Here is a 27,534-nt window from a genome sequence, read left to right on the forward strand (position 1 = left end):
ATGGGAAAATGCAAATATCTGATCCTCAGCAGTGTCAGAAATGGGCTTGCCAGGTGGTGCAGTGGTGAAGAATCTGCCTGCCGATGCAGGAGATGCGGGAGACATGGCTTCTATCCCTGGGTCATGAAGATGCCCTGGAGAAGGAAATGGCAACCCACTCCAGTATTCTTGCCTGGGAAATCCCATGGACAGAGGAGCCTGGCAGGCTACAGACCATGGGGTCACAAAGAGTTGGACATGACTTAGCAACTCAGCAACAGTGTGAGAAATGAAGCATTCTATGTAAAAGGAAAGGAGAAAGACAGAGGAGGAGAACCAGGTTTTTCCAACACAGTCATTTTTTCCTTTTCCTGTATAAATTTGAAAGAAAGGTCAATTTTTAGTTTTATTTTTTCAATAACTTGACCTCTTCTACATCATCTTAATACCCAGTAAGCAGCAGCTTGTCTGCTTTATCCCAGCAGGAAGATGTCCTTCCTTCCCACCTCCTTAACCTCATCTGGCTTCAGTGTGGGGATAGCTGATCTCTAGCTACTGGAACCCGGAAAAAAGAGAATTAGGTTCAGTGGATCACTGTCTACTTTTTATAGTATGCTCACACAGAGGAATGTGGATGGTGAAATGCCTTAATTTTTTTCATCCCTTCATATTTATTTAAGATCCTTTCTAATTCAGTATCATTTTGTTCCTTCTGTAAATATATAACAGGGGCAGTATTTTCATTATCTTTGTTTCACAAGTGACAGAATGGTGGTTCAAAGAGGTGATGTTAATGGATCATAGTCACACAGTTAATAGTTACAAAGTCAGGAATTAAAATGGGGTTTCCTATCTCCAATTCTATGCACTCTATCACATCATACAGAAAAAAAAATAATTGAGAGTAACTAGGCAGGAAGCCATTATTCATCAAAAGTGAGGAAAAGATACACGTTTTCAACCTGCTTGTACTATAATCCTATAGTTAAAATAATCAAAATGCTTATTCAGGAAAATGATGGTTGCGACATGTCTCAAAGGCAAGAATCTGGACATAAAATTTTTGATGTCATCCCCCTAATGACTTACCCGGTAGCTGACATCTTCCGAGAGATTCGATGTGCCTACAGTAGCCTCTGCTTGCCACAAAGTCTCTTTGATGCTACAGCCATAAAGGAACACATTCTTCTTTTGGGAGTGGCCATGGAAATCACAGAAGACCTGCAGTGACCAAACAAAGGAGGAACTAAATCTGCTGGTTTCTTACATGCTTAAAATGTCAACTTTCTTAGGCAGATACTGTTTACTTAGCAGAACCAGACACATGGGGACCACTGTTGACTTCAACAAGAGTTCAGTAGGTAGAGTTATCAAGGAGGAAGTTAGGTTGGAAGGACCTCAGGGTCGAACAGGATGTAAAGAAATATAATTCATGTAAAGCTCTTCTGAAAAAGTTTTCTTATGATGAGGGAGGAGACAGGGTCCAAACTGGAAGAGGAAATAAGAAATAACCCTTAAGAAATATCTATATCTTCCATTCAGTTTTTGATTGATTTTTTTTTTTTTTTGACATTGAGTTTCACAAGCAGTTTGTATAGTTTGGAAATAAATCCTTTGTCAGTTGCTTTGTTTGCAAGTATTTTCTCCCATTCTGAGGGTTGTCTTTTCATCTCATTTATGGTTTTCTTTGCTGTGCGAAAGCTTTTAAGTTTAATTAGGTCCCATTTGTTTCTTCTTCTTTCTATTTTTGTTACTCTAGGAGGTGGGTCAAAAAATATCTTGCTGTGATTTATGTCCAAGGGTGTACTGTCTATGTTTTCCTCTAAGAGTTTTACAGTGTCAGGTTTTACATTTAGTTTTAATCCCTTTTGAGTTTATTTTTGTGTATGGCGTTAGGGAGTGTTTTAAATGAGAACTTTTATATGTAGCTGGACCGATAATCTATTACACAGAATGAGAATCAGAAACAGAAAAACAAATACCATATATTAACACTTATTTGTGGAATCTAGGAAAATGTACAGATGAACCTATCTGTAGGGCAGGTATAGAGATTCAGAGGTAAGGAATGGGTGGGTGGACACCGGGGAATTGAGGGGGTGGAATGAACTGGGAGGTTGGGTTTAACATATATACACTGCCATGTGTAAAACAGAGTTAGTGGGAACCTACTGTATAGCACGTGGAGCTCAGCTCGGTGCTGTGATGACCTATATGGATGGGGGGAGGCTTGGAGGGAGTCTCAAGAGGAGGGGACATAACATTGTAAAGCAACTGTATCTCAGTTAAAAAAAAAAAAAGAAATCAGCTCTAATAGTTTTTCCATACAAACTCCAATTAATAAATATAGAAGAAATGAAGTAAATAGAAAATCACCATTAGAACACCCTGTAATAATTGCTAGCAAGATGGATGCCAAAATTAATGAGAAAGATTTGTGGAGCAAAGGGATTATTTGCATAGTGTCAAAATCTCTCCTCCAAGATGTTAACTGCAGAAGGAAAAACAGTAACTTTACCATGGAGAAATCTGGCTGACATTACCGTCACCAAGTAACCAAGGTAAACATCACCAATAACAGACGTGGTGACAAAATTCATATTGAATAAAAGTTTAAAAATGACTAGCACTCTTTAAAACCATCAGGGTCATGAAAGACAAAGAATGTGTAAGGGATCCTCACAGAGGAGAAACTAAGGAAATATGAAATCTAAGTATGATGAGGATTGCGGATTAATCTTGAAACAAACAAAAAAATTGGCCTGCAAAGCTTGTAAAATCCATATGAACTCTGTCATTTCATTTATAGTAGTGTTCCAATATTAACCTTCAGTTTTGATAATTGTACTGTAATTGTGCAAAACACTAGCATTAGGGGAAAGTGGATGAATTATGTATGTGTGTGCTTAGTCACTCAGTTGTGTCTGACCTTTTGCAACCCCATGGACTGCAGCCTGCCAGGCTCCTCTGTCCATGCAGTTCTCCAGGCCAGAATACTAGAGTGGGTAGCCTTTCCCTTCTCCAGGGGATCTTCCGCACCCAGTGATCGAACCCAGGTCTTCCGCATTGCAGGCAGATTTTTTACCATCTGATCTGATCCACAAGGGAAGTATATGTGGGTATTGTCTATTTTGGGCACTTCTCTAAAATTATTTCAAAACAAAAATGAAAAAATTATACAGTATAATATTTAGTTAAAATTTAGAATGCAAAGTTAGGTTGTTTCAACATCAAAACTAATTAAGTGTGATTCACTACATTTATAGACTAAAGAAAGAACTAATATGATAATCATAATAGATGCATAAAAATGTTTGATAAAATTCAATACCCATACAGGATCAAAAAGTAACAAACAATCTTATAAGATAGGCTCAAGGATATATTGTACAACACAGGGAATATAGCCAATATTTTGTAATAACAATATATGGAAAGTAATCTATAAAATTGCATAAAAATAAAACATGTAAAAAAATATACATTTGTAGACAGAATTTCCTTAACCTAAGAACCATTACCTAAAAAACAGTTAATAGTATAATTTTTGATGAAATATTATGCTTAATCCCTGTATTCGGGAAAAGACCTGGCACTAAGATTCAATTGTAATTGATGGCATAATTGAAGAAAAAGAAAAATAAACATAAGAGAAAAAAAAAGTACAAGATTTTAAAATAGTAAATAAAATTGTCTTTTATCTCCCTATATAAAGATTGCTAAATGCAGGATATAAAAAGTCTATACACACAAACTACTGTAAAATTGCAGGGAAGAACGTCAACATATAAAAATCAAGGGCATTTATAAATACTATAAATGTACCTAAAGAGTCTGAAGTTTAACACAGTATTTTATATGCCATGAAATATGAAATGACCAAATAGTCAACATTTGCTGGATTATAAAAAAAAGCAAGGGAATTCCAGAAAATCACTTAACTTCTATTTCATTGACTACACTAAAACCTTTGACTCTGTGGATCACAAAAAACCTTGGAAAACAGTTTTTAAAATAGCATAAAAGCATGAAACTCATAAGAATAACAGACATTATTATTGGTAAAATAATACATAAATTGATCAATAGAGAAAAGTAGATATTCCAAGGAGGGTCTCACAGTCACTTGATTCATGACAGAGTTCACACAGTGGTGCAGTGGGAAAGGACGGTTTTAGGAGGCTTGAATTCCCATGTAAAATATATAGAAAAATAGAAGTAAATATTTATCCTCATAAGTATCCACATAAATTATAGATCCTAACATGGAAGATAAAATAATAAAGTCACTTGAGGGAAACATAGGTTACTATGTATGACCTTGGAGTTGGGAAAGAGTTCTTAATGAGGATGAAAATAAGAACTAAAAATAAATAAAAACAATAAAAACCTAGATACATTTCATTGAGAATTTCTTTTGAAGCAAAAACACCAGGAGAAATGTTAAAAGGCAAACCAAAGAGTGAAATAATATATGTGTAGTATATATATCCAACAAATGATTCATCGAGAATGTATACATGTATCAATGAGAAAAAAACAAGCAACTCAAATTTTAAACGGACAAAAAAAGAAGTTCCAAATGGCTGTTAAGCAAATGAAAATGTACTCAACCTCAATCAATATCAAGGAAATATAAAACCACAGTGAGATGCGACTGCATCTAATGTGTTATTAGGACTCCTAACATCATGAAAAGAAAGCAGCAGAAGTGGAACTGCTGAACCCAGCTTGTGGGACTATGTTGCCAACCGCTACTATAGAAAACAATTTGGGAATGTCTTCTAAAGCTGAACATACACATATTCTAGAACCTGCCCAACAGAAATGCATACACTGGGCATGAGAAGATAGCAAGAATATATTGGGTTGAACAAAAAGTTCGTTCGGGTTTTTCTGTACCATCATAAAGAAAAAACCTAAACAAAAATTTGGCCAACCTATACACAGCAGCACTATTTTTCGCAGCCTAAATCTGTAAGCAGTAGAACTGATTAATAAATTGTGCTATAATCATTCAACAAAATACCATCCAGGATTGAGAAAGCAAGAACAAGCTAGATATGAAAGAGCACAGCCATATCATTTCCTTTATATGACATTCAAAAACCATTCAGCAAAACTATTAGGCTGAAAGAAGTGAGAATAATGTCTATACTTGAGGGCAGGAGGACATTACATTATGGCCTCATGTCTGGGTTGCGTGTGGCGTTCTTTCTCTTGGTTTGCTTGACAGTTACATGGTATGTTCATTTTGTGAGAATTTATCAAGCTGTAGAGGTGTATTCTGTGTACTTAAGATTAAAATAGGATGCATACACACATCTGTGTTTCAAAGAGACAGAAATTCCAGAATTTCGTTGAGGTATTTTCTCACATTTGTTCCTTAATTTCTGGAAATGTAGTCTTTATGTAATAAGTTAAGTACACAGGGTAGGTAACCGAAGGTGCTTGTCAAATTTGCTAATGATACAGAATTGAGACCTCAGATGTGCAGATGACACCACCCTTATGGCAGAAAGTGAAGAGGAACTAAAAAGCCTCTTGATGAAAGTGAAAGAGGAGAGCGAAAAAGTTGGCTTAAAGCTCAACATTCAGAAAACGAAGATCATGGCATCTGGTCCCATCACTTCATGGGAAATAGACGGGGAAACAGTGGAAACAAGTGTCAGACTTTATTTTTGGGGGCTCCAAAATCACTGCAGATGATGACTGCAGCCATGAAATTAAAAGACGCTTACTCCTTGGAAGGAAAGTTATGACCAACCTAGATAGCATATTAAAAAGCAGAGACATTACTTTCCCGACTAAGGTCTGTCTAGTCAAGGCTATGGTTTTTCCAGTGCTCATGTATGGGTATGGATGTGAGAGTTGGACTGTGAAGACAGCTGAGCACCGAAGAATTGATGCTTTTGAAGTGTGGTGTTGGAGAAGACTCTTGAGAGTCCCTTGGCCTGCAAGGAGATCCAACCAGTCCATTCTGAAGGAGATCAGCCCTGGGATTTCTTTGGAAGGAATGATGCTAAAGCTGAAACTCCAGTACTTTGGCCACCTCATGCGAAGAGTTGACTCATTGGAAAAGACTTTGATGCTGGGAGGGATTGGGGGCAGGAGGAGAAAGGGACGACAGAGGATGAGATGGCTGGCTGGCATCACAGATGATGGACGTGAGTCTGAGTGAACTCCGGGAGACGGTGATGAACAGGGAGGCCTGGCGTGCTGCGATTCATGGGGTCGCAAAGAGTCAGACACGACTGAGTGACTGAACTGAACTGAACTGAACTGAACTGAGGGAAGAATGGGATTCTTAGTTGGTGCTAGTGGTAAAGAACCTGCCTGCAAATGAAGGAGACATAAGAGACATGGGTTCAATCCCTGGGTCAGGTAGATCCCCTGGAGGAGGGCATGGCAACCCACTCCAGTATTCTTGCCTGGAGAATCCCATGGACAGAGGATCCTGGTGGGCTACAGTCCAAGGGGTCACAAAGGATTGGACACAACTGAAGCTGCTACACACATATGCACAAGAGAGTAATAATGACCTTGAATGAATGAAAGCACAGTAAACAAGTAAGAGCGGAATTTATAAGTGGCAAAAGGAGCCGAATTCGTGGAAATTGAAATGCTTAAAGTAGAATAAATGCAGCTCCTACAATTAGATGCAAACAGTGGCAAAAGGAAAGAGACATTCAGCTTAGCAGTAGGTTTTGAATGAAATATTTGGAGGTTTTAAATGACAGTTTGCTCAAAATGAATCAGTAGCCATGGATGTCAAAATTAATCATAAATTGCTTCTGGAGAAGTTAAAGTGGTCATACATTAGGAGAGCAATTAGTCTGATGTACCTCACTACTGGTCAATTTATATCTAATACAGTGTTTTTCACTTCTGAGTGTGGCATTTTAAAACAAGCTAGGATGCCTCAGTAAATTGAAATCAGAAAGTCAGGAAATGGGAATGTTTATAAACACAGATCAGACTTCCCAGGTGGTACTAGCGGTAAAGAATCCACCTCCCAATCCATGAGATATAAGAGACTTGGGTTTCAGTTCCTGGGTCAGGAAGATGCCCTGGAGGAGGGCATAGCAACCCATTCCAGTATTCTTGCCTGGACAGTCACATGGACAGAGGAGCCTGGTGGGCTACGACTGAAGGGACTTAGCATTCATGTACACATAAACACAGATCAACTAACAATACTGGAGATGCTTACTTACCCTAGGGGGGGAAAAAGCTCAGTAGAGTCTTGAGTAGCCCCCCAAATTTATAAATTCTCCCCTCTGAAGCATGAATAAATATGCTTGCTATCATTTCAAATGGCAGAGGAAAGCAAAAGGAAGGAGACTATGTACCATGGAAGTACATCTCAGTTGTTGAATATTTATTATCAGCAAGAAATAACTTTCAGTGGCTATAGATGTCCTGCAATGCAGTGTCACACTTTTAAAAACTGTTCTCTGGAAATATTGTAGGCCAGATAAATTGCTATCAACAATGTTGTTGGTTGAGAAGTTAGATGAGATGAGCCTGTTTTCTGGTATCTGATCAAGTCCTTTAGTTTACTGATTGAATAAGAAGCTGTTGACTCCAGGAATGACCCAGAACATGCAGGGTGCATGCATGGAGCCATAAGTAAACACGCATATATAAGAAAGATGAAAAAGGGCAAATAGGTAGATGGTCTGCTCAGTCATAATGGGAGAAGATGAAAACTAATTCTTGAAGAGTAGGTCAGAACTGATAAGGTGTGGTAGTGGACGGGCTACCAGGGAAGAATGCAGAGATGTCAGGACAGATATCTGGAGTCAAGGTGGTTGGGGTCATCCGTGAGGTGAGAGTTTTAAGAACTAAAGGACTTGAAGATATTCTCGATAAATTTACCTTCTTCCTCTTCTCCCCCTCTCTCTTAATTGTAAATAAGAGGAAGCTACTGGGCTTCCCTGGTAGCTCAGATGGTGAAGAATCTGCCTGCAGTGCGGGAGATCTGGATTTGATCCCTGGGTGGGGAAGACTGCCCTGGAAAAGGGAATGGCTACCCAGCCCAGTATTCTTGCCTGGAGAACTGCATGGACAGAGGAGCCTGGTAGGCTACAGTCCATGGAGTCAAAAAGAGTTGGGATCAACTGAGAGACTAGCACTTTAACTTTTACTTTGTCTTCAAAAAGCTACTATTTTATTGGGGGAAATTTTTTTATTGCATTGTGAATTTCCTGTTAGCAGAGAAGTATTTTAGGTATTTTTTTCCTCTTCAAAAAAAAAAAAGGAATTTTATTATTGGGGGGAAGGAGGAATCCTTGACTGATAGTTTCAAGTTAAAATCTTAGGAAAAAATAAAATCTCTCCAGCTTCTAGATATCATTGAGCTGTGGGTGTTCCATACAGAGTTGCAAGGGGGGAGTTGGTCCAATGACAAGACAAAAATAATGAAAAAGCAGCGGAGAAACATTGAATGAGCAGAATAAGTTGGGTTGTAAAGGCTGAGATAATTAGGCAAGAGAAATTTTGTGCAGAGAAAAGCAGAAACCAGAAAATGTGCCCATATAAGGAGAAAATGAGAGATTGAGACAAGTGTCTAGGGTTTGGGTATTTTCCAGCTCTGGTTAGACCTTATTCAACTTGTTTAAAATTGCCACCTTGGTTTACTTAAGCAGGTTTCCGTTGTTTGCAAAAAAATAAAATAAAATAAAAATAATCCCCTAGGCCAGTGCTTCTCCATCCTCCTGTCTGTGCACTGGAATCTCCTAAGGAGATTGTAAAAATACCAATGCCTGGAGCCCACCTCCAGAGATTTTGATTTAATTGGTCTGCAGTGACACCAGGGTGATGGGATTGTTAAAAGTTTTCCAGGTTTTTCTAAATGTGCAGCCAGGGTTTAGACCCACTGCATGGGTCTCGAGTCTAGAGCAGAGGGTCTGACGTGCCATGAAACAACAGAATAATCTGGAGGACTGGTTGCATCATAGATGGTGGTCCATTCCCCAGCAATATGGCTACTGAAGCAAGTCTGGGTGAGACCCAGGAATGTGCATATCTAACAACCCCAGGTGACACTAATGCCACTGGACCTGGGACCGTGCTTTGAAAGCCTCTAAAGCAACCAATCAAATAATTGTTCAAGGTTTAATCCTCTGCCATCATGAATTTCCCACCAAGTTTTATCTCTCACGCCTCAGTTTCTCCCTGTGAATAAACACCCACCATTCTCATGAAAAGTGTGCAAACAAATTAGGACTGTGTCTTAGCAACAGATTTCTCAGTTGAACCAGAAGCTATGCCTCCGTGGTGACAGGTGCTCCTTAGCTGCGGAACTCAACTGGAAAAAAAGAATTATATTTTTTTCTGATCCTTCAGATTCTGAAAGCTGACATAAATGATAAATTATAGACCTCTTCACCTGTTGGAATGAGCTCCGCTCTGCCCTAGGAATTCTAGTGGCCCCTCAAGATTGAAAATAAAGGAGATGGAGACATTGATCTACTTATTGCTCAAGTGACATCCCTAAAAATAAAGGCACATTAGTTATAGGAAACACGTGTTGCTCTACATTGCAGGGGGGCAATTACAAGACAAATTATCAAGTTATTTCAGTTAAGGAAGCTTTTTTCTTTCCGATTGGATGACTAAACACTCGTCTACTTCCTTTCAGTAAAAATCTGTAATAGGTAAGTGGGAAATGTGCCCAGTCATGACGCTCTAATATCCATGCATTAATAAATGGCCCTATTTTGCTTATTCATCAGTTGATTCAACAAATATTTGCTGGATGCCTGCACTGTGGCAGGAGAAATTAAAATTTTAATATAAGGCAATACTGCCCTCAATAACAATGACAAGAACAACAGTAGTTAATTTATTGGAGACTCACAATGATTCAGATCCTGTGCTAAACATTTAATATAGATTATCTCATGATGAAGTAGGTGCTATAATTATCTCCTATTTTGTAGCTGAAAACTTAATTGCAGGGAAAAAAAAGTAACTTGCCTAGGCTCGCTCAAGTTCGCACTACTGTTAAGTATGTGAGCAAATAATTGAACCCGGGTTTGCTCTCATCCAGACTTCATGTTTTAAAACACTTTTTAGGTCGATATTGCCTTTTCCAGGAGCTGTTTTACTGGGATGATCCCACAAGTGAATGTTGCTGTTAAGCTGCTAAGTCATATCTTACTCTTTGCGACCCCAGGGACTGCAGCATGCCAGGCTTCTCTCTCCTTCACTATCTCCTGGAGTTTGCTCAAATTCATGTCCATTGAGTCGATTATACCATCCAACCATCTGTCGCCCCCTTCTCCTCCTGCCCTCAATCTTTTCCAGCATCAGGGTATTTTCCAATGAGTTGGCTCTTCGCATCAGGTGTCCAAAGTATTGGAGTTTGAGCTTTAGCATCAGTCCTTCCAGTGAATATTCAGGGTTGATTTCTGTAGAATTGACTGATTTGATCTCCTTAGTCCAAGGGACTCACAAGAGTCTTCTCCAGCACAACAGGTGAACATATTACTGTCAGAGGAGAAAGACACACAGTTCCTGTGGGAACCCAAATAAGGACGAGCTGTACAACTCCTGGGATGTTGTCCACCAGGCACTCTAAGGAATGGCACCCCTGAAGTGTATGGTGTGGTGGGATGGTGTATGTATGGTGTGGGGACAGACAGAGGTGGGCAGTGATCAGATCCCTGATGTGCACGCTTATTGCAGGATGTTTGGGCATCCAAAGGTGGGGAAGGAGCCATCAAAGCATTGTGGTAAAGAGGAGTCACACACTCAGGTCACCAGAACTGGAGTAAGAAGGAACTGCAGGAGGACTTCCCTGGCAGGGGGCATCCCTGGTGGCTCAGATGGCAAAGAACCTACCTGCAATGCAGAAGACCCAGGTTCAATCCCTAATCCAGGAAGATCCCCTAGAGAAGGGAATGGCTACTCACTCCAGTACTCTTGCCTAGAGAATTCCATGGACAGAGGAGCCTGGTGGGCTAGTTTCATGGAGTCACAAAGAATCAGATGCGACTGAGCAAAGTGACTTTCCCTGGTGGCCCGGTAGTTAAGATTTCACCTTCTGAGGCAGGGTGTGTGAGTTCAATCCCTAGATGGGGAGCTAGGATCCCACATGCCTGAGGGCCGTGAAACCAAAACCAAAACATTTTTTTTTTAATGAAAAAAAAAAGAAGCACTATTGTAACAAATTCAATACAGACTTTATAAATCATCCACTTCAAAACAACTAACAAAAAAACAACAAAGAATGAATTGCAGGGCCTGAGACCAGGCACAAGAGATGGCAAACACTTACTTTAAGGGAGAAAATGTAAGTATGGATAGAAAGGATGTTTGGTGAGAGAGTAAGAAAGTAAAATCTATAGGAATTAGAGACTAAATGGATTCACAGGCTCAGTGAGGAAGAGGTTAAGAATGATACCTAAATTTTCAGATTACGTAAATAGGCAATATGATGTGCTTTTCCCCAAGGCAAGGAACTTGGGAGAGATGTGGATCTGAAGCTCTCGTTTAGGTAAGTTTTGTTTTCTTTAAGCCAGAGTGGTTAGTTTTACACTTGTTCACCCTGAGCTAAATGGATTCCCTTGTGCCTCACTTCCTTCATCAGCAAAGTGTATACTGTGGATTGGATTATGATTTTGAAATCAGACTCCCATGCGTCTCCCTAGTACCTTTTCCAGTGAATTCCTGTCTGAGCTAAATTGCAAGGTTAATTTAATTCATGCAAACGTGTGTTCCATCATTTCTTGCTCAGCAAAGAGGCTGTTGAGGGCCCCATTACTATGCTGCTCACACACCTCCACCATCCCGCCCTCCATTCCTTCGTCCCAACCTGGGTCCTCTATAAGCTAATTGGGCAGCTTGTTCCAGGGGTTACTCCCCCGTCATCTCAAGCCCATCGCTCCTAGCCATTCCCCCACTCCCATGGCTCCGCTGTTCCTGACTGTTTACTGCTCTGTCTGCCAGCTTTAAGCTTCTGTGTTTTCCATTCCTGACATCTGGGTCTTGTTCCTGCTTCCTGGCAGCAAGACCTCCACATAATTTATACCCTTGCCACAAGAAAATGAAGGCGAGGCTGAAGCTCGAAGGAGGCTAATGCTGGGGAATGTGATGGAAATCCAAAACCACGATGCTTCCAATTAAAGCAAACAAGTCTCACTATAGCCCTGGAGATTCCAGCCCGAGTACCATATTTCGCAGACAACATTCAGCCCAAGTTCTTGAGCGGAGTAAACCTCTCTAGGAGAGAAACGCTATCAGTGGCATGCTTAGTTATCCAAGAACCCTGTTTGCAAGACCAGATTTCCCAGTCCTTTTACTGACAGGCATGATCTCTTCTTAGCAAGGGATTCATCTGAGTTGTCAGCAATACCATTCATGTCTGAGGCTAACCGCCGTGGGTTATGTGCAGAATTTATTCCTATCAATGCCTAAAAGAGGCAAGGTGAGGGTGAGGGTTGGCTTCCCCAGTGACTCAGCTGGTAATGAACCTGCCTGCCAGTGCAAAAGACGCAAGAGATGCAGGGTTGATTGCTGGGTCGGAAAGATCCCCTGGAAGAGGAAATGGCAGCCCACTCTGGTATTCTTGTCTGGAGAACTCCAGGGACAGAGAAAGAAGCCTGGTGGGCTAGAGTCCACGAGGTCACAAAGTGTTGGATAGGATTGAGCAAATACACAAACACAGCTGAAAGAGCATCTGATGTTCTTTTCTCTTTCCTAGAGTGAGAGATTTTCACTTATATTGGGCCGTTATGGGTCAAAGTTCCAACACAATCTTAAAAAAGCAGCCTTACTTACACATCAGCTTTGTCCACCTCCAGTGGCTAATTTGGGGTGAAATTTTTCCCATTTAACTCAGCAGAAGGCATCAGTAACTAATGGGTTATGAGATTTCTCACAGTGGGACCCTTTATTAAATATTATAAAATGCTGCTGGAAGTTTTCTGCCATTCCAGAGTTATGTATTAAAATGTCCTTCTTTCTAAAATAGCTCAATTACATTGACAAAGTCCATGTACATTAATGCAACATCATGCAGTCTACAATGTGGCTTTGTTTTGGATGTAGCACCATTCTAGGAACTAATAATGATTTTAATCTCTGCTGTTTATTTAAATGTTTGATATGTGCCAGTCACACTGTTAAGGTTCATGACATACATGTTTAATCAGTATAAAATTCCTGAAAGGAGGCTTTCATTCAAATTTACAAATGAGGTTCAACTTAGTATTGTGCTAAAGTTAAAGGAGGTTAAATGACTAGCACACAGCCACTCATTACTTAATCTTTATTCTGGTAGCACGGGAACAATTTTAAATAAAAAAATATGGGATCAAATTATTATTATATATATATATATATTTTTTTTTTTTTACCCAGGACCTCCATGTTTTCTGTTGCTTGTTTCCTTTTTGGTATGGGGATTTTTTTTTTTTCCCCTACTTTATCCTCAAATACAAAAACAGGAGAATTCTAGATTCAGTACCTTAGCCTGAGTCAAAGAAAATAAGTAACTGTAACATGTGTTCTTCTGCTACTTCTGAAGAATAAAGTGGAGATAAAATAAATTGTGTGTACAGCGTACCCTTAGGTCCTTGGAGACAAGGATTTAGGAAGGGACATACCATTTCTTCTTGTCCTCTACTTCCGTGCCTTTTCTAAAAAGAAGCTGATGAACTAAAAACATATGCCAGAGGAACAGAATAAGACCAGCAAAATAATGTTAGTAGCTGAAAGTTCTGTTTCACTGGGCCCCAGAGAAGGATAAACCCCAAATACGGCCTTCCTATCCCCTGGCAGAAGGCAGCCTATTTTGTGTGAGTGGTAAATGGAAATCAATGAGCTGCTCACGGAGCACTGCAATCTCTTTACCAACACGCATTCAAATTCTTGTCTGAGAAGTCTCATGGACAGAGGAGCAGGGCGGGCTACAGCCCGTGGGATCGCAAACAGTCAGACATGACTGCGGATGCACGCACACACACAGCAAGAGCCAAGGAGATGGAAACTGATACCTCTCCTAATTCTGAAGCCCAGATGCTCTGCAGCAAGACAGAGACCAGGCTGCTCCAACACAGCTCTTCAGGAGACACTGCTGGTCTAGGTGCCTCGGAGCTTGCTGGAGCCGGGGCCTTCCTCTTCCCCCCAAGCCATGTCCTACTGCCCCAGGGTGACATGTTTCCCGACCCCTGTGTGGAGCTCCTGAAGATGAACATTTCAATGCCTCCTATTAGCTGATTGTTAAGGCTGTCTGCTCTTCTGGGCTTCTCCACTTACGTACCTTTTCTCTGACTGGAGCCTTCTGATTTCTAACAAATCGCAGCCCCTCTACTCTGTTCTGGCAAAGATAATCTTCTCTAGATTGACTCACATGCCTTTGTGCTGGTCAGTTTTACTTTGAACATCCTCCTTTATCTCCTAGCTACATTTCAAAGCTCTGTGACTTTGCTTTGATTTTGTTAATTCTAAATGTCAATGTATGGCAAAACCAATACAGAATTGTAAAGTAAAATAAAAAATAAATAAATAAATAAAAATTAAAAAAATAAAAATAAATAAATAAAATAAATGGAAATGGAAGTATGTACAAGCACAGAACTTGAAAGAGTTTTGAGTCAAAGTTCCCTCCTGGCCCCTCTTATTTAATCCCCTTCTAGAGGAAACCACTGTTCTGGTCTACTCATCTTAAACTTTGTATAAATAGAAGCATAGAATATGTACTTGTTACTGTCTAACTTATTTCACTAAACATGTTCCTGAAATTGGTCTGTGTTGTTGAGTATATCTATAGTTGATTGCTACTGTCTTTAAGTTTTTATTGTTGAATTGTATTCCAGTGTATGAATATGCCAATAGTGTGTGTTTCTGGGCTTTTGGATCCAACATCTGCAGCATATTTCCTTATCTTCTAACAAACAAGAGAGACATAAAATGAAAGTTCAGGACGATAGGAAAGGGAACATAAGATAAGTGTGATGTGAGAGCTATGCCATTAGTTAATAAAAACTTCCTTTCTTTTGCTCCGTCTAGTGACCTTCAAACACAGAAAACCCACCAAGTCTTCAATTTCACAAGGAAGAATATAAAAGAGTCCATAATCAGGCCTGTAGACCTTAAAAGAAAGGATGTTTCTCTACTAGTTTATTGTTAGTGCAAGAAAAACCTTTAGTCATCATTCAAGTACAACTCAAATGTTATCTTCAGTCTCTAGCATTTCCATAACTTTAAGGGAGAAGACTCTTGAGAGTCCCTTGGACTGCAAGAAGATCCAACCATTCCATTCTGAAAGAGATCAGCCCTGGGATTTCTTTGGAAGTAATGATGCTAAAGCTGAAACTCCAGTACTTTGGCCACCTCATGTGAAGAGTTGAGTCATTGGAAAAGACTCTGATGCTGGGAGGGATTGGGGGCAGGAGGAGAAGGGGACGACTGAGGATGAGATGGCTGGATGGCATCACTGACTCGATGGACATGAGTTTGAGTGAGCTCTGGGAGTTGGTGATGGACAGGGAGGCCTGGCGTGCTGCGATTCATGGGGTCGCAAAGAGTCGGACACAACTGAGCGACTGAACTGAACTGAACTGAAGTGAAAGTTACTCAAGCCCTCATTTGTGTTCCTACAACTCACAGGAACCTTGGTTTCAGTTTTTACTGAAAAACTCTGTTCCATTTTTTACTACATGGGTTTCTTCACAGACTTGACTCCACTTTCTACCAAAGAAATTATACAACTTAAAGAAAAGGTACCTTCTGGCACCTGGCACAATTATTACACACATGATGTAAATGAGTAGACAAGTGGATGACTGCCTGGATGGACAGACGGATGGGTGGATGGGTAAAAAGATGGGTGGATGGATAGATGGATGGATGGATGGATGGATGGATGGATAAAAAGATGGGTGGATGGATAGATGGATGGATGGATGGATGGATAAAAAGATGGGTGGATGGATAGATGGATGGATGGATGGATGGATGGATAAAAAGATGGATGGATGGATGCATGCATGGGTAAAAAGATGGATGGATGGATAGATGGATGGATGGATGGGTAAAAGATGGATGGATGGATGGATGGATAGATAAAAAGATGGATGGATGGATGGATGGATGGGTGGATGGATGGATAAAAAGATGGATGGATGGATAAAAAGATGGGTGGATGGATAGATGGATGAATGAATGGATGGAAGGGTAGATGGATGAATCGGTGAATGGATGAAACAATATGTGAAGAAGGCTGTATTGCTTATAAACTGAATGAACTGTCTGGTCTTTTGCAAGCTCCAGAAGTATCATGACATTGCTTTCTCCACCTCTCCTGCATTCTCATTAGTCCCAGGAGTTTATATTATTCTACCTGCCAATATGCAAATGTCTCAGTACCATCTAGAGCAGGTAGAACCTCCTAACCACCAGAAATGGGCTTCCTAATGCTTTGAGAAATATTTCCATAAGAGTCAGTGCTTGTGTGGAGTTACTGTTAATCTACAACCATGTAGCGCAGGAGACAATCTTGACTCAGTGGAAGACTTCCAGGTAAAGGACAGGCCTGAGTACTGAGTGAGTGACAGTGCTTCTGCTGTCAGCAGGAGGCTGCTTAAATATAGCCACACAGGTAACTGAAAGGTGATGTTGGGCCTAAGGGGGAGCTTTGTAATGCTACAAGCAGCATCTAGGGCTCAGCTGTTTCTCACCCACCTCTCAGATGGTCCCAGCAGGAAACGAATCTGTGACTGTCATGTTTACAGTTAATTAATGTTTATTTATATTTTTAAACAAGGCTTTCACCTACCACACTTTAAAATAAATGTTCTGCTCTTCAATTAGAGGTTGTCAGAGCGGAGAGGAATCCTGTTTGTTACGGATGGAATGTGTGTAAAATGCGTATCAGGGTGGAAACTCTTTTTCTGTACGTCTCTCTCTCTCTCCTCCCAGAGGCTGAGGCTTCCTACTTAGAGAGACATACTTTTCAAGATCTTGACTTCAAGATTGGGGCTCTGCTGTGCACGAGGCCCTGGGTAGGGACTTTCCAAGTGGTCCTAGTGGTAAAGAATCCAAGCCAATGCAGGAGATATAGGTTCAATCCCTGGGTTGGGTAGATCCCCTGGAGTAGAAAATGGCAACCCACTCAAGTATTCTTGCCTGGAAAAGTCCATGGGCAGAGGTGCCTGGCGGGCTGCAGCTCATGGGGCAGAGCTGGACAGGACTGAGCACACTCATGCAGGCCATGAAGTTACTTCCAGAGGCAGACAGCAGGTTACAGTGTCTCCTTGGATGGAGACTTAGCATGAAAACATGGCACATTTTGACCAGTGTAGAATAAGTGTTCTTAAGGGAAAAGCATGTGCTTTGTCCTTTCGCAATAAAGCACTGACTCAACAAGCCTGAAAAGTATGTAAACCCTATATTCTCCAAAGAAAGGTCTGACCCTGGACTGGCTCCTGGGAGCTCACCTTGACATCTGTGGAATATCCTGATAGATAAGAGTGTCTTTCTTTACCTGGGACCTTGGGCCATGTTAGAAGGTTGATGCCATGTGATATATGGTGGGATTCTTGGGCCACAAAGTGTCAGCTTGACCTCTGAAGAGCCTGGAGACTAACTAAGATTAGCCATGTAGACACCAGGGCTACAAAATGACTCCTGGTGGCTCAGTGGTTGAGAATCCACCTGCCAATGCGGGGGAAAAGGGATTGATCCCTTGTCTGGGAAGATCCCAATATGTCTCGGAGGAGCTAAGCTCACGCGCCACAACCACTGAAGCACATGCAGCTAGAGCCCATGCTCTGCAACAAGAGAAGCCACCACAGTGAGAAGCCCGGACTCTGCAATTAGAGAGCAGCCCTCACTTGCCGAAACTAGAAAAAGCCTCAGTAGCAGCACCAAAGACCCAGTGCAGCCAATCTATAATGACCCTTGATAAAAACCCCGGTGGCTCAGGGGCACATCCTTGTCTGGCAACATTCTCCCTGTGATCACATGTTATAGATGGAGAATTAAGTATTGTCCATACAACTGCCCTGGGAGCAGACACCTGGACTTAACACATCCCTCAAAGAATAAGTGATGAAGAGAGAAGGGGTTCCAGAGTGGAAAGCCAGATCAATTCTACTTCCTGGTGATGCCAAGGAAATCATCTGACCTGTTCATATTTTTGAGGTTCAAGTCAGCTTCTAAATTAGACATTCATCCGTTGTTTCACTGGATACACATTGACTGTGTCACTGTTTTAATCATATAGTGTATGGTCAAAAAGTGGTTAATGGTGGAGATGATTGTTTGAACTGGTCCATGTGTGAGCTTCTGCAAATTAGTTTTAGCTCCTTCCGTGAGGTAAGCACTCTAAATCTGTACATGTGCCCTCTGCACTTTTGCAGATAGATATGTTCATAGTTTGTAGCCCATAAATGATTACTTTCATATACAGTTACGTGGCTAGTATTACCGCCTATCTTATCTTGAGCCTAAGCCTCTGAATGTTGTTTTTCATTGATTGCTCATTTACTATAAGCTCGAGAGAAAAGCCTACACATGAAAGTGCCTGGAACGGTGACAGAATCATCTTTGGAACTTAATAAGCACTAGTTGAATATGAATCTGAACATCTAGAGAATATTTTACTATTTTATAAGACATATACATTTTCTTTATTGATGAATAACTGGAAAAAAAAAAACTAAAGACCCAGGAAATGGGATGAAATGCAATTATTTGCCTAATTTTCAGCAATAAATATTGAACCCCTGGTTTGCTCTTGTTGTCAGTTAAATGGTTTCCCAAAAAGATACACTCAGTCTCTAATTCCCAGTACCTCTGTATGTGACTTGATTTGGAAAAAGATTCTTTGCAGATGTAACCAAGTTAAGAGGAGCCCATTCTGAATTAGGGTGGGCCCTGCTTCACTCACTGCGGGCTTCCCAGGTGGCTCAGTGGTAAAGAATCTGCCAGCCAATGTAGGAGATGCGGGTTCGATTCCTGGGTTGGGAAGATCCCCTAGAGAAGGAAAGAGCAACCCACTCCAGTGTTCTTGCCTGGGAAATCCCGCGGACAGAGGAACCTGGTGGTCTACAGTCCACGGGGTCACAAAGAGTCAGACATGCCTGAGCATGTACACATTAGTCCAGTGACTGCTATGCTAAGAAAAGAGAAATTTGAACACAGACACACAGAGAGTGAAGATGGCCCTCTGAAGACAGAGGCAGAGACTGCAGCTGTACTCCCACACGCCAAGGATGCTAAGGACTGCTGGCAATCACCAGAAGCTAGGACGAGGCAATGAAGGCTTCTTTCCCAGAGTCTTTGGAGACATTAGGGGCTGCTGACATCTTAATTTCCAGACTTCTAGACTCCAGAAATGTGAAACAGAGGCTGCTGTTGTTGTTGTTTTTAACCTATACAGTTGTGATGTTCTGCTATGTCAGCCTTAGGAAATGAATATGCCCGCCTTACAGCTTGGCATACACAGGTCTTGGGCTTGTGTCTGGTTTTCCTGCCTGGACAGAAAGTACTCTGTCCCTGGAAGGTGGAAGGAGCCAGCCAAGAGTGTGGACGCGGAAGGAAGTGACTCACCATGGGTCTCCGACCCACGCTGCCCAGGTAGTGGAGAAGTCCTTTGGCATGGTAGATTGTGGGCTGGAGATGAGTGCTGGGAGACAGCCACTGTCTGTTCAAGTCCTCCCCTCTCAGGGAGCATCTGTGACTGTGGGAACAAACAACAAGCAGATAAATACACATTTAGAAGAAAATAACTTGAGAAAATAAAGCTTGAAAAGACAAACAATTAAACTAATGAATCCAACTTCCTTCTGACTTCTGCTCAGTTGGCATCCATTGAAGATGCCCAGAAAGATGCATATCCCAATGTGTCGTGATTATTCACAGCTCCCCGAAGAGCTGGAAGCCACATTTAACTTGAGTCAGGGTCACCAGAGTTTGAAGATGAAGTTTGGGAAATATTGTTCTCTGCTACCTACTTCTGAGGAGAAAAAAATTCAATAAGTTTCTCTAGACTCTTCAGTGCCACAAATAATCATTATTAATAATAAGTTGAGATCAATATATCATGCTGGGCACGTTACATATGCTCTTTCTAGCTGGCCCAATAATTCTGCCAAGTGGATATTATTGTACCCCAGTGAAGACAGTGACACTTAGAAATGGTTAAATAAAGGCCCCCAAATCACATAACTTAGAGTTCAGCTTTCCATCCACGTCTGTTTCCCTCCAAGAAAGAGCATAGGGTCTTTCTCCTATCACGTTAACTCCACCCTATCCATATAGATGCCACAGAAAGCTTGACATTTACTCAGAAAGCTGGAGGGTCATTTTCAGAGATATCATCATGGATTATTAACTCTAAAAATGAGCTCAAAAGTCATACTCGTCCTCATTTGGGAAAAGAGGATGTTCACATTTGAAAGTATCAAGTCTCTCTACAAAGGTGATGCAGCTGGTTAGCGAGAACAGTGACTGCAATTCAGAGGGAAGGAAGCTGAGATGCTGGGTGGTGGGTAAAGGGAACCTTAAAAGCCCAGGTCCATCAGCGATTACCAATGGCTGCCCCTTCTCTAGGGAGGGAGCCAGAAGTCCTGCTGAGATGTTATTTATTCAATAGGCTGACAATCAAGGTACCAGAGATTAAGAGGAAGAAGAGCAGCATCTCCATCAGCTAGTCCTCCCAACCTCCCTACCCCAATCCCTACTACCACCTCCTGCTGCCCTTGTCCTTCTCTTTTTTAAAACATATTTTATTTAATTATTTATTTTTGGCTGCCCTGAGTCTTTGCTGCTTTGCTCAGGCTTTTTCTAGTTGCAGTGAGAGGGTGCTACTCTTCACTGCTGTGCGAGAACTTCCCATGACCTGGTGGCTTCTCTGCAGAGAACAGGCTCTATGTGTCCCGGCTTCAGCAGCTGCAGCACGTGGGCTCAGCAGTTGCGGCGCGTGGACTTAGCTGCTCAATAGTATGGAACCCACGTCCCCTTGGCAGACAGATTCTTTACCACTGAGCCACCAATGAAGTCCTGCCCTTTTCCTTCTGTGCTTCAACTTAATCAAACTGCACACCGCTCTCCCTGAGGAATTGAGCCTGCTGGTCTCATTGCCAGGACTCCCCAGAGCTTCATCCCTTACCTCTTCAACATTCAGGGGTCAGTTTTTCAGGGAAACTTTCCCTGATCCCCAGACCCTTATGTTCTGCTGCTACTAAATATATTGCAACACCATCCTCAGAGTTCTCCTAGAATCTTTTTGAATGGTTGTTATTCAATTTATTTTTGTTTCTTTCACCTTTGTTGTTAAACTGTAAGCTTCCTGGGGACAGAAACAGTTTCTTTGTTACCATCTAGACCCAAATATAGTAACTGTGTCAGAAATGGTATTGGTAAATACTTTGGAATGAAAAATGTACTAACATTTAAATGTAGAATCAGATAATTTTTATGTTCAAAGAAAAAACACTATTTTCAATAAATCTTGGAGGTGGAAGGAAAAAGGTTCAGCCTCCTCCTTTCAGCACTTTTTAATCTCATGTTTCTGAAATTATCTTTAAATATTAGTTTCCTGCTGCTTGTCAGCCCCTGTTACAGCTTGCTGGAAACAGAAAATCTTTAGATTAATCATTTATCCTGATTTCACCACTAAAATATTTTGACTTGAGAAATGGTAGGTTTGTTGCATCTTCCTCTATGACTTTTATTCTTTGCTTGCTTTACACCCCCAATGTCCTCTTTTTAATAGCAATGACATTTAGAAATAGGGTTTCTGCCTGGTGACCAAGGACGAAGATAAAATACAAAGCAGATCTTTCGAAAGAAGCAAATAGCAATGGAAAGAAGCTGATGTCCCAGACTTTCTCCTAAGCCTATCTGCTGTGTTTAAATGAATTTCTTTTCTCAAATCAAGGTGCTTGCCAGCACAACATCCCAGAGCCTCGGAATTTTCTCTAACTGCTCTGTGATTCTGCCTTGACCTGGATTCTCATCAACACTGTTTTGTTTTGTTTTTTCCCTTTGTAACATCAAAAGTAATGAAATCAGTGGAGGCCCTTTAAAAGTATTTCTGTTTGTAGCAATAAAAATGCAAGCTTTCTCTGTGACCAGTAGCCAGCAATTCCATGCAACTCTCTCTGCCTCTGCTTTCCTTCTGTTCCACAGGGATCAAGTTCTAGAGCAATGTCCACAAGGAAAAGACCCAGAGGTTTGCAATGGCAGATAGACTGTTCTAGACAACAGTTCTTCAAAATGTAGGGGTGGGGTGGAGTTTTGTGCTGCAATCAGAATAAGCCTGAGTGTTGGTTAAAAAGATCGAGTCTCAACTCAGCTTTGTCACCAGGTAAGGGGATTGGTCTTCTGAGAGTCAATACTGTCATATGCAAAAGAATAGAGATATTCCTACCCTACCTCTCAGGATTATTCTGACGGTAAATGAAACTATCTCTGTTTTAGATATCTCCATGGAGAAACTATGTACCTCTTTCTCCACCACTGTCTACATCCACGCCATGTCTACATCTATAGCCACGTGCATAATCTCTATTTCTGTCTGTATCTACATCTTCACCTTCAACTATAATGCTCAGGGACGCAAAGCCCCACTTGGATTATGCTCATTCATTCTTTGTCTCATCCTAACACTTTTCCTGATGAATAATCATCAGAGAACTGTATGCACTTCAATTGGAAGGGAGAAGACTCTTGACTGGGAACCTCAAATAAGAGGCAGTGGTTAGTTTTTAAATTCAAACTGACTTGAACACATTTAAGAGTGGAAACCATCAGACTGAAGAGAAAAAGAGTTATCTAAGGAATGGTACAGACGAGGCTGTTTGCAGGGCAAGAATAGAGACAGACTCGGAGAATGAATATGTGGACACGGTGGGAAGGGGAGGGTGAGACAAATTTGGAGAGTAGGATTGACATATATGCAGGACCATGTGTTAAACAGAAAGCTAGGGGGAAGCTGCTATAAAGAACAAGGAGCTCAGCTCAGTGCTCTGTGGTGACCTAGACGGGCGGGATGGAGGGGGAGGCTGAAAGGGGACGGACCTGTGTGCATGGACAGGTGATTCACTGTGTTGAACAGCAGAAACTAACACAGTGACGTAAAGCAATTTCCAATAAAAAACAAAATGTCATCTAAGGAAAAAAATGCAAGGATATAACAATATAAATTGCTGAACAGACTATTTAATAATCCCAAGCAGGCCATTAAATTGTACCAAGGGAAAGATGGCTTCTGAGATCGACGAGGTGTGCAGATTTGGGGAGAAACTGGACACATTTGAGACTTAAGCAAGTATTTTCTCCTATTAGTTGGGGGAAAATGTTGCTGGTTTTTCAGGGGAGGAGACAGCAATGCACTCCTTAGGTCTATCTAGGGGGCATGAACTTGGGAAACCCATATGCATTTGTATTCAGTGTTCTCTGTGTGGCTGTGGTTTTGAGAGTGTCTCTGTGTGTGCTTATGGTTTCAGCAGTTCCTAGATTTCCGCAATTTCACATTATTACAACAAGTACTACACCTAACTTGAGTGCTGCTCCTTTTAAAGCAAATCCATTTTCTTCCAATCTTCAAATCCATTTAGCATTTTGCGTTAATGACATGAGCGATTCATGCAGTCGGAGGAACTGCTGTCGCTTTTCCTAAGGATTTGTTTTAAGCATTTGAAGATGAAATGCACCCCATCTTATTATCTACTGTAGCATTTCTGAAATGACAGCTGCTGCCTCTATGTGGAGAAAATTAGCAGATGGACAGCTATGACTGGCTGGCAATAAATTCAGCGCCTCTAATTTCTGAAAAGGGGTCATCCCTCAAATAGAGTTTGAAGTCCTGCTTTGCTTCTAACGAGTGGAAAATGGTCAGCATTGCTATCTTTTTTTCCCCACTGAAAAACTGCAGACTTACAGAGGGGGAAAGAAATACTTCCTTTTGATTTTCACAGAGGAAGTCATTTAACTCAAATAGTCTTCCCCGTTTTTTTTTTTTTTTTAAAGCAAAAGCATTGGTTTAAGAGAGTGTCAAACAGAGTGAAGTAAGTCAGAAAAAGAAAAACTTCATATATGAATGCATATATGTGGAATCTACGAAAATGTTATAGATCAACTTATTTGCAAACCAGAAATAGAGACAGATGCAGAGAACAAGCATGGATACCAAAGGGGATAAAAGGGGGAGATGGGAAGAAGTGGGAGATTCGGATGGACACGTACACTCTACTGTGTATAAAATAGACAACTACTGCATAGTAGAGGGAATGCTACTCAGTTCTCTGTGGGCACCTGAGGGAAGGAAGTCCAGAAGGAAGGGGATATGTGTGCACACGCAGCTGATGTACTTTGCTGTACAGTAGACACTAACACAAGTTGTAATGCAACTTTCTTGTTTAGTCACTAAGCCGCGTCTGACTCTTTTGTGACCCCACAGACTGTACCTGCCAGGCTCCTCTGATCATGGGATTTTCCAGGTAAGAATACTGGAGTGGGTTGCCATTTCCTTCTCAGGGGATCTTCCCAACTCATGTATCGAACCTGCATCTCTTGAGTCTCCTGCATTGGCAGGCAGAGTCTTTCCACCTGGGAAGTGTCTCTGAGTACTTTACATGTATATTATGAGCCCGCTCTTTTTAGGTTATTTGCAGCACATGTCTAGGATATCTCTCTAATTAAACCTGCAGGTTTTGGTAGGTCAAATTCCTTCCCTTAAAAAAAAAAAAAAAAGGCTTTTGGTCTCCTGAAAATATGGTCATTTTATGACCCCCCGCCAAAATAAACCCCCACATATCAGCCGAAATTATCAAACAATAAATCAGAAAGGACGGTTCTAAGAGTTCACTGAATAAAAGTCGTCATCTTCATGGTAACCTAAGAATACCTTAAAGGCCAGATAGTCTAAAGGGAAATGATGTCACTGGAAACCACGTTTTAACATCGGTTGTGGATTTTACAGTGGACTTCCCAGGTGGTGCCAATGGTTAAAAAAAAAATCTTCACCTGCCAGTGCAGGAGACATAAGAGACAGAGATCCAGTCCCTGGGTTGGGAAGACCCCCTGGAGGAGGGCATGGCACCCCACTCCAGTATTCTTGTCTGGAGCATCCCATGGACAGAGGAGCCTGATGGGCTACAGACCATGGGGTCACACAGAGTCAGACAAGATTGAAGCGACTTAGCATGCACACATATGGGTTTATGTGTTTGCTAAGAACAAGTATTATCCTAACCGGAGAATAGGAAATAAATGATCTAACCAAAGGCCTTGACACATAGACCCTGAACTACCAAGACCCCTGAAGCAAAGAAAGAATTAGAGGGCAGAGCAAGAAAGAGGAAAAGTGAGCTGCTTCCTGAAAGAGAATCTATAAAGCTGCAGTCAGACAATAAAATGATTCAAAAATCTCCCATCCAGCCATGACTGATCAAAGGAGAGATGGGGCCCTTCAGACTGAATGAGTGATGCCAGGCTTGATAATATTAGTGCGCGCAGCACAGCAAGCTCTGTAGTCTAAAGAGAGGCAGCGTGTTTGAGATTTAGCAAGTGCTTTACCATTCACTGCACATCTTAGTAACAGGAGACAGCATGGGTGCAGGAGAATATTTATCAAGGTAAATAGATGCACGAGAGAACACGCCAGAAGAGCACAGGCCACTGTGGGCCACACACTGTACCCAGAGCTTTCCAAATAAAGACTGCCTGGATCAGGAAAAGGAGGAAAGAGAAAAAACACAGCAAAACACAGTGTCCTCTCAAGGCCATCATCACTCTACAGCTCAAACAATCAGGGTTGTGAGGACATATTATGTTCAAAATAGTTTTGTCATACAAAGAGCTCAGACAGACAGTAGTCTAGAGTGAAGGAGAAAGAAGCAATCAAACCCAAGGGTCCCTCAACATATCCAAGTACCCAGCCACATGGTGCCAGAGGACTGGTCACCCCAGAGCCCAGGCAGAGGTAAGCTGAGGTCCTTAAATGATGGACCAATCTGCACATGACTATGGGGCTTCTCGGATGGCTCGGTGGTAAAGAACCTGCCTGCCAATGCAGGAGGTTCACTCCCTGGGTCAGGAAAATCCCCTGGAGAAGGAAATGGCAACCCCCTCCAGTGGTCTTGCCTGGGAAATCCTATGGACAGAGGAGCCTGGTGGGCTGCAGTCCATGGTGTTGCAAAGAGTCGGACACAACTTAGCCACTAAACAATAGCAACAACAACAAAGAAATGACCAGAGTGGAAATCTCAACTTTGCTAAATAAATCACCCAGAGTTGACACTTGAACCTAGGTTAGTCCAAACCTAACCTGCTCATTTTCCTCCAAGTATAGTCACAGTAGCATCATGTGAGAGCTTGTTAGGTATGTAGAAACCTGGGTCCCATTTCTGTATCTTCATTTTAGCAAGAGTTCCAGAGAATCTGTATACACATTTAGAAAATACCTTTAAAGGACTGGAATGTAAATTGGTATCAACACTATGGAGAACAGTTTGGGGTTCCTTAGAAAACTAAAAATAGAGGTATCAAACAATTCAGAAAAAAATATGGTCCTGGGTATACAGCTGGAGCAAACCATAATTAGAAAAGATACACTCACCCCTATGTTCATAGCAGCACTGTTTCCAATAGCCAAGACGTGGAAACAACCTAACTGTCCATCAACAGATGGATGAGATGTGATGTGTGTGGGTGCATGTGTGTGTGTGTGTGTGTGCACGTGATGTATGCATAATGGAATATTACTCAGCCATAAAAAGGAAGCAATGCCATTTGAAGCACCATGGATGGACCTAGAGATTATTAAACTAAGTGATGTAACTCAAAGACAAATATTTGACTCACTTACATGTGGAATCTAAAAAACCATACAAATTAACTTATTTGTGAGACAGACACCATACACAGACTTAGAAAACAAATTTACATTTACCAAAGGGAAAGGTGGGGGAAAGGGATAAATTAGGAGTTTAGGATCAATATATACATAATACTATATATAAAATGGATAATCAACAAGGACCTATTGTATATGACAAGGAGCTCTACTCAATACTCTGTAACAACCTCCATGGGAAAAGGATCTGAAAAAGAAAATATATATGTATATGTATAACTGAATCGCTTTGCTGTACACCTGAAATGATTACAACATCATAAATCGACTATACTCCAATACAATTTTTTTCAAAAAGCCAAAGGCAATAAGCAAAAGAAGCATTGCCTTATACTTGACAGAAACAAAGAAAATTAACACTTACATAGGAACGTGGACTTTATAAAGGACTTTATTGCCAAAAAACTTGCAGGAATCTAGAGCATTTGCTATTTAGAATCACTGGCATCTGACTCTGAGCAGCACCAACTCCAAAAGCTTTAAGAGGTATTTTTCCTACTTTCCCACCTAATTTCCCCCAGGATTGAATTAGCCTATTGCATGTTTTAATTTGAAAACCAGTGTAGACTTAAGATGTAAGTGTGTTTTTCTCTGAGTTATTTTGACAAGTCTGGTTTCATAATATCATTCAGACATCCAATGTAACAAAAGATAACAAGCAAAGGACAAGGCGAAAT

General features: G+C 41.2%; 1 protein-coding gene across 1 annotated transcript in view; it reads right to left on the bottom strand.

Moving 5' to 3' along the window:
- LOC120875387 (cytosolic carboxypeptidase 4-like) overlaps positions 1-19,669 on the bottom strand; it is a 166,395-nt gene extending 146,726 nt beyond the window's left edge. Inside the window, exons 1-2 of the mRNA XM_040257141.1 lie at positions 19,546-19,669; positions 1,069-1,200 (exon numbers count right to left, since the gene is read on the bottom strand). Coding sequence (XP_040113075.1) covers positions 1,069-1,200; positions 19,546-19,548 — 135 coding nt within the window. The 5' untranslated portion in view covers positions 19,549-19,669. The remainder of the gene's footprint in view (positions 1-1,068; positions 1,201-19,545) is intronic.
- Between the last annotated feature and the right edge of the window lie 7,865 nt (positions 19,670-27,534).

This window comes from Oryx dammah, unplaced genomic scaffold (assembly GCF_014754425.2).
Source record: "Oryx dammah isolate SB20612 unplaced genomic scaffold, SCBI_Odam_1.1 HiC_scaffold_16, whole genome shotgun sequence".
Lineage (NCBI taxonomy): Eukaryota > Metazoa > Chordata > Mammalia > Artiodactyla > Bovidae > Oryx > Oryx dammah.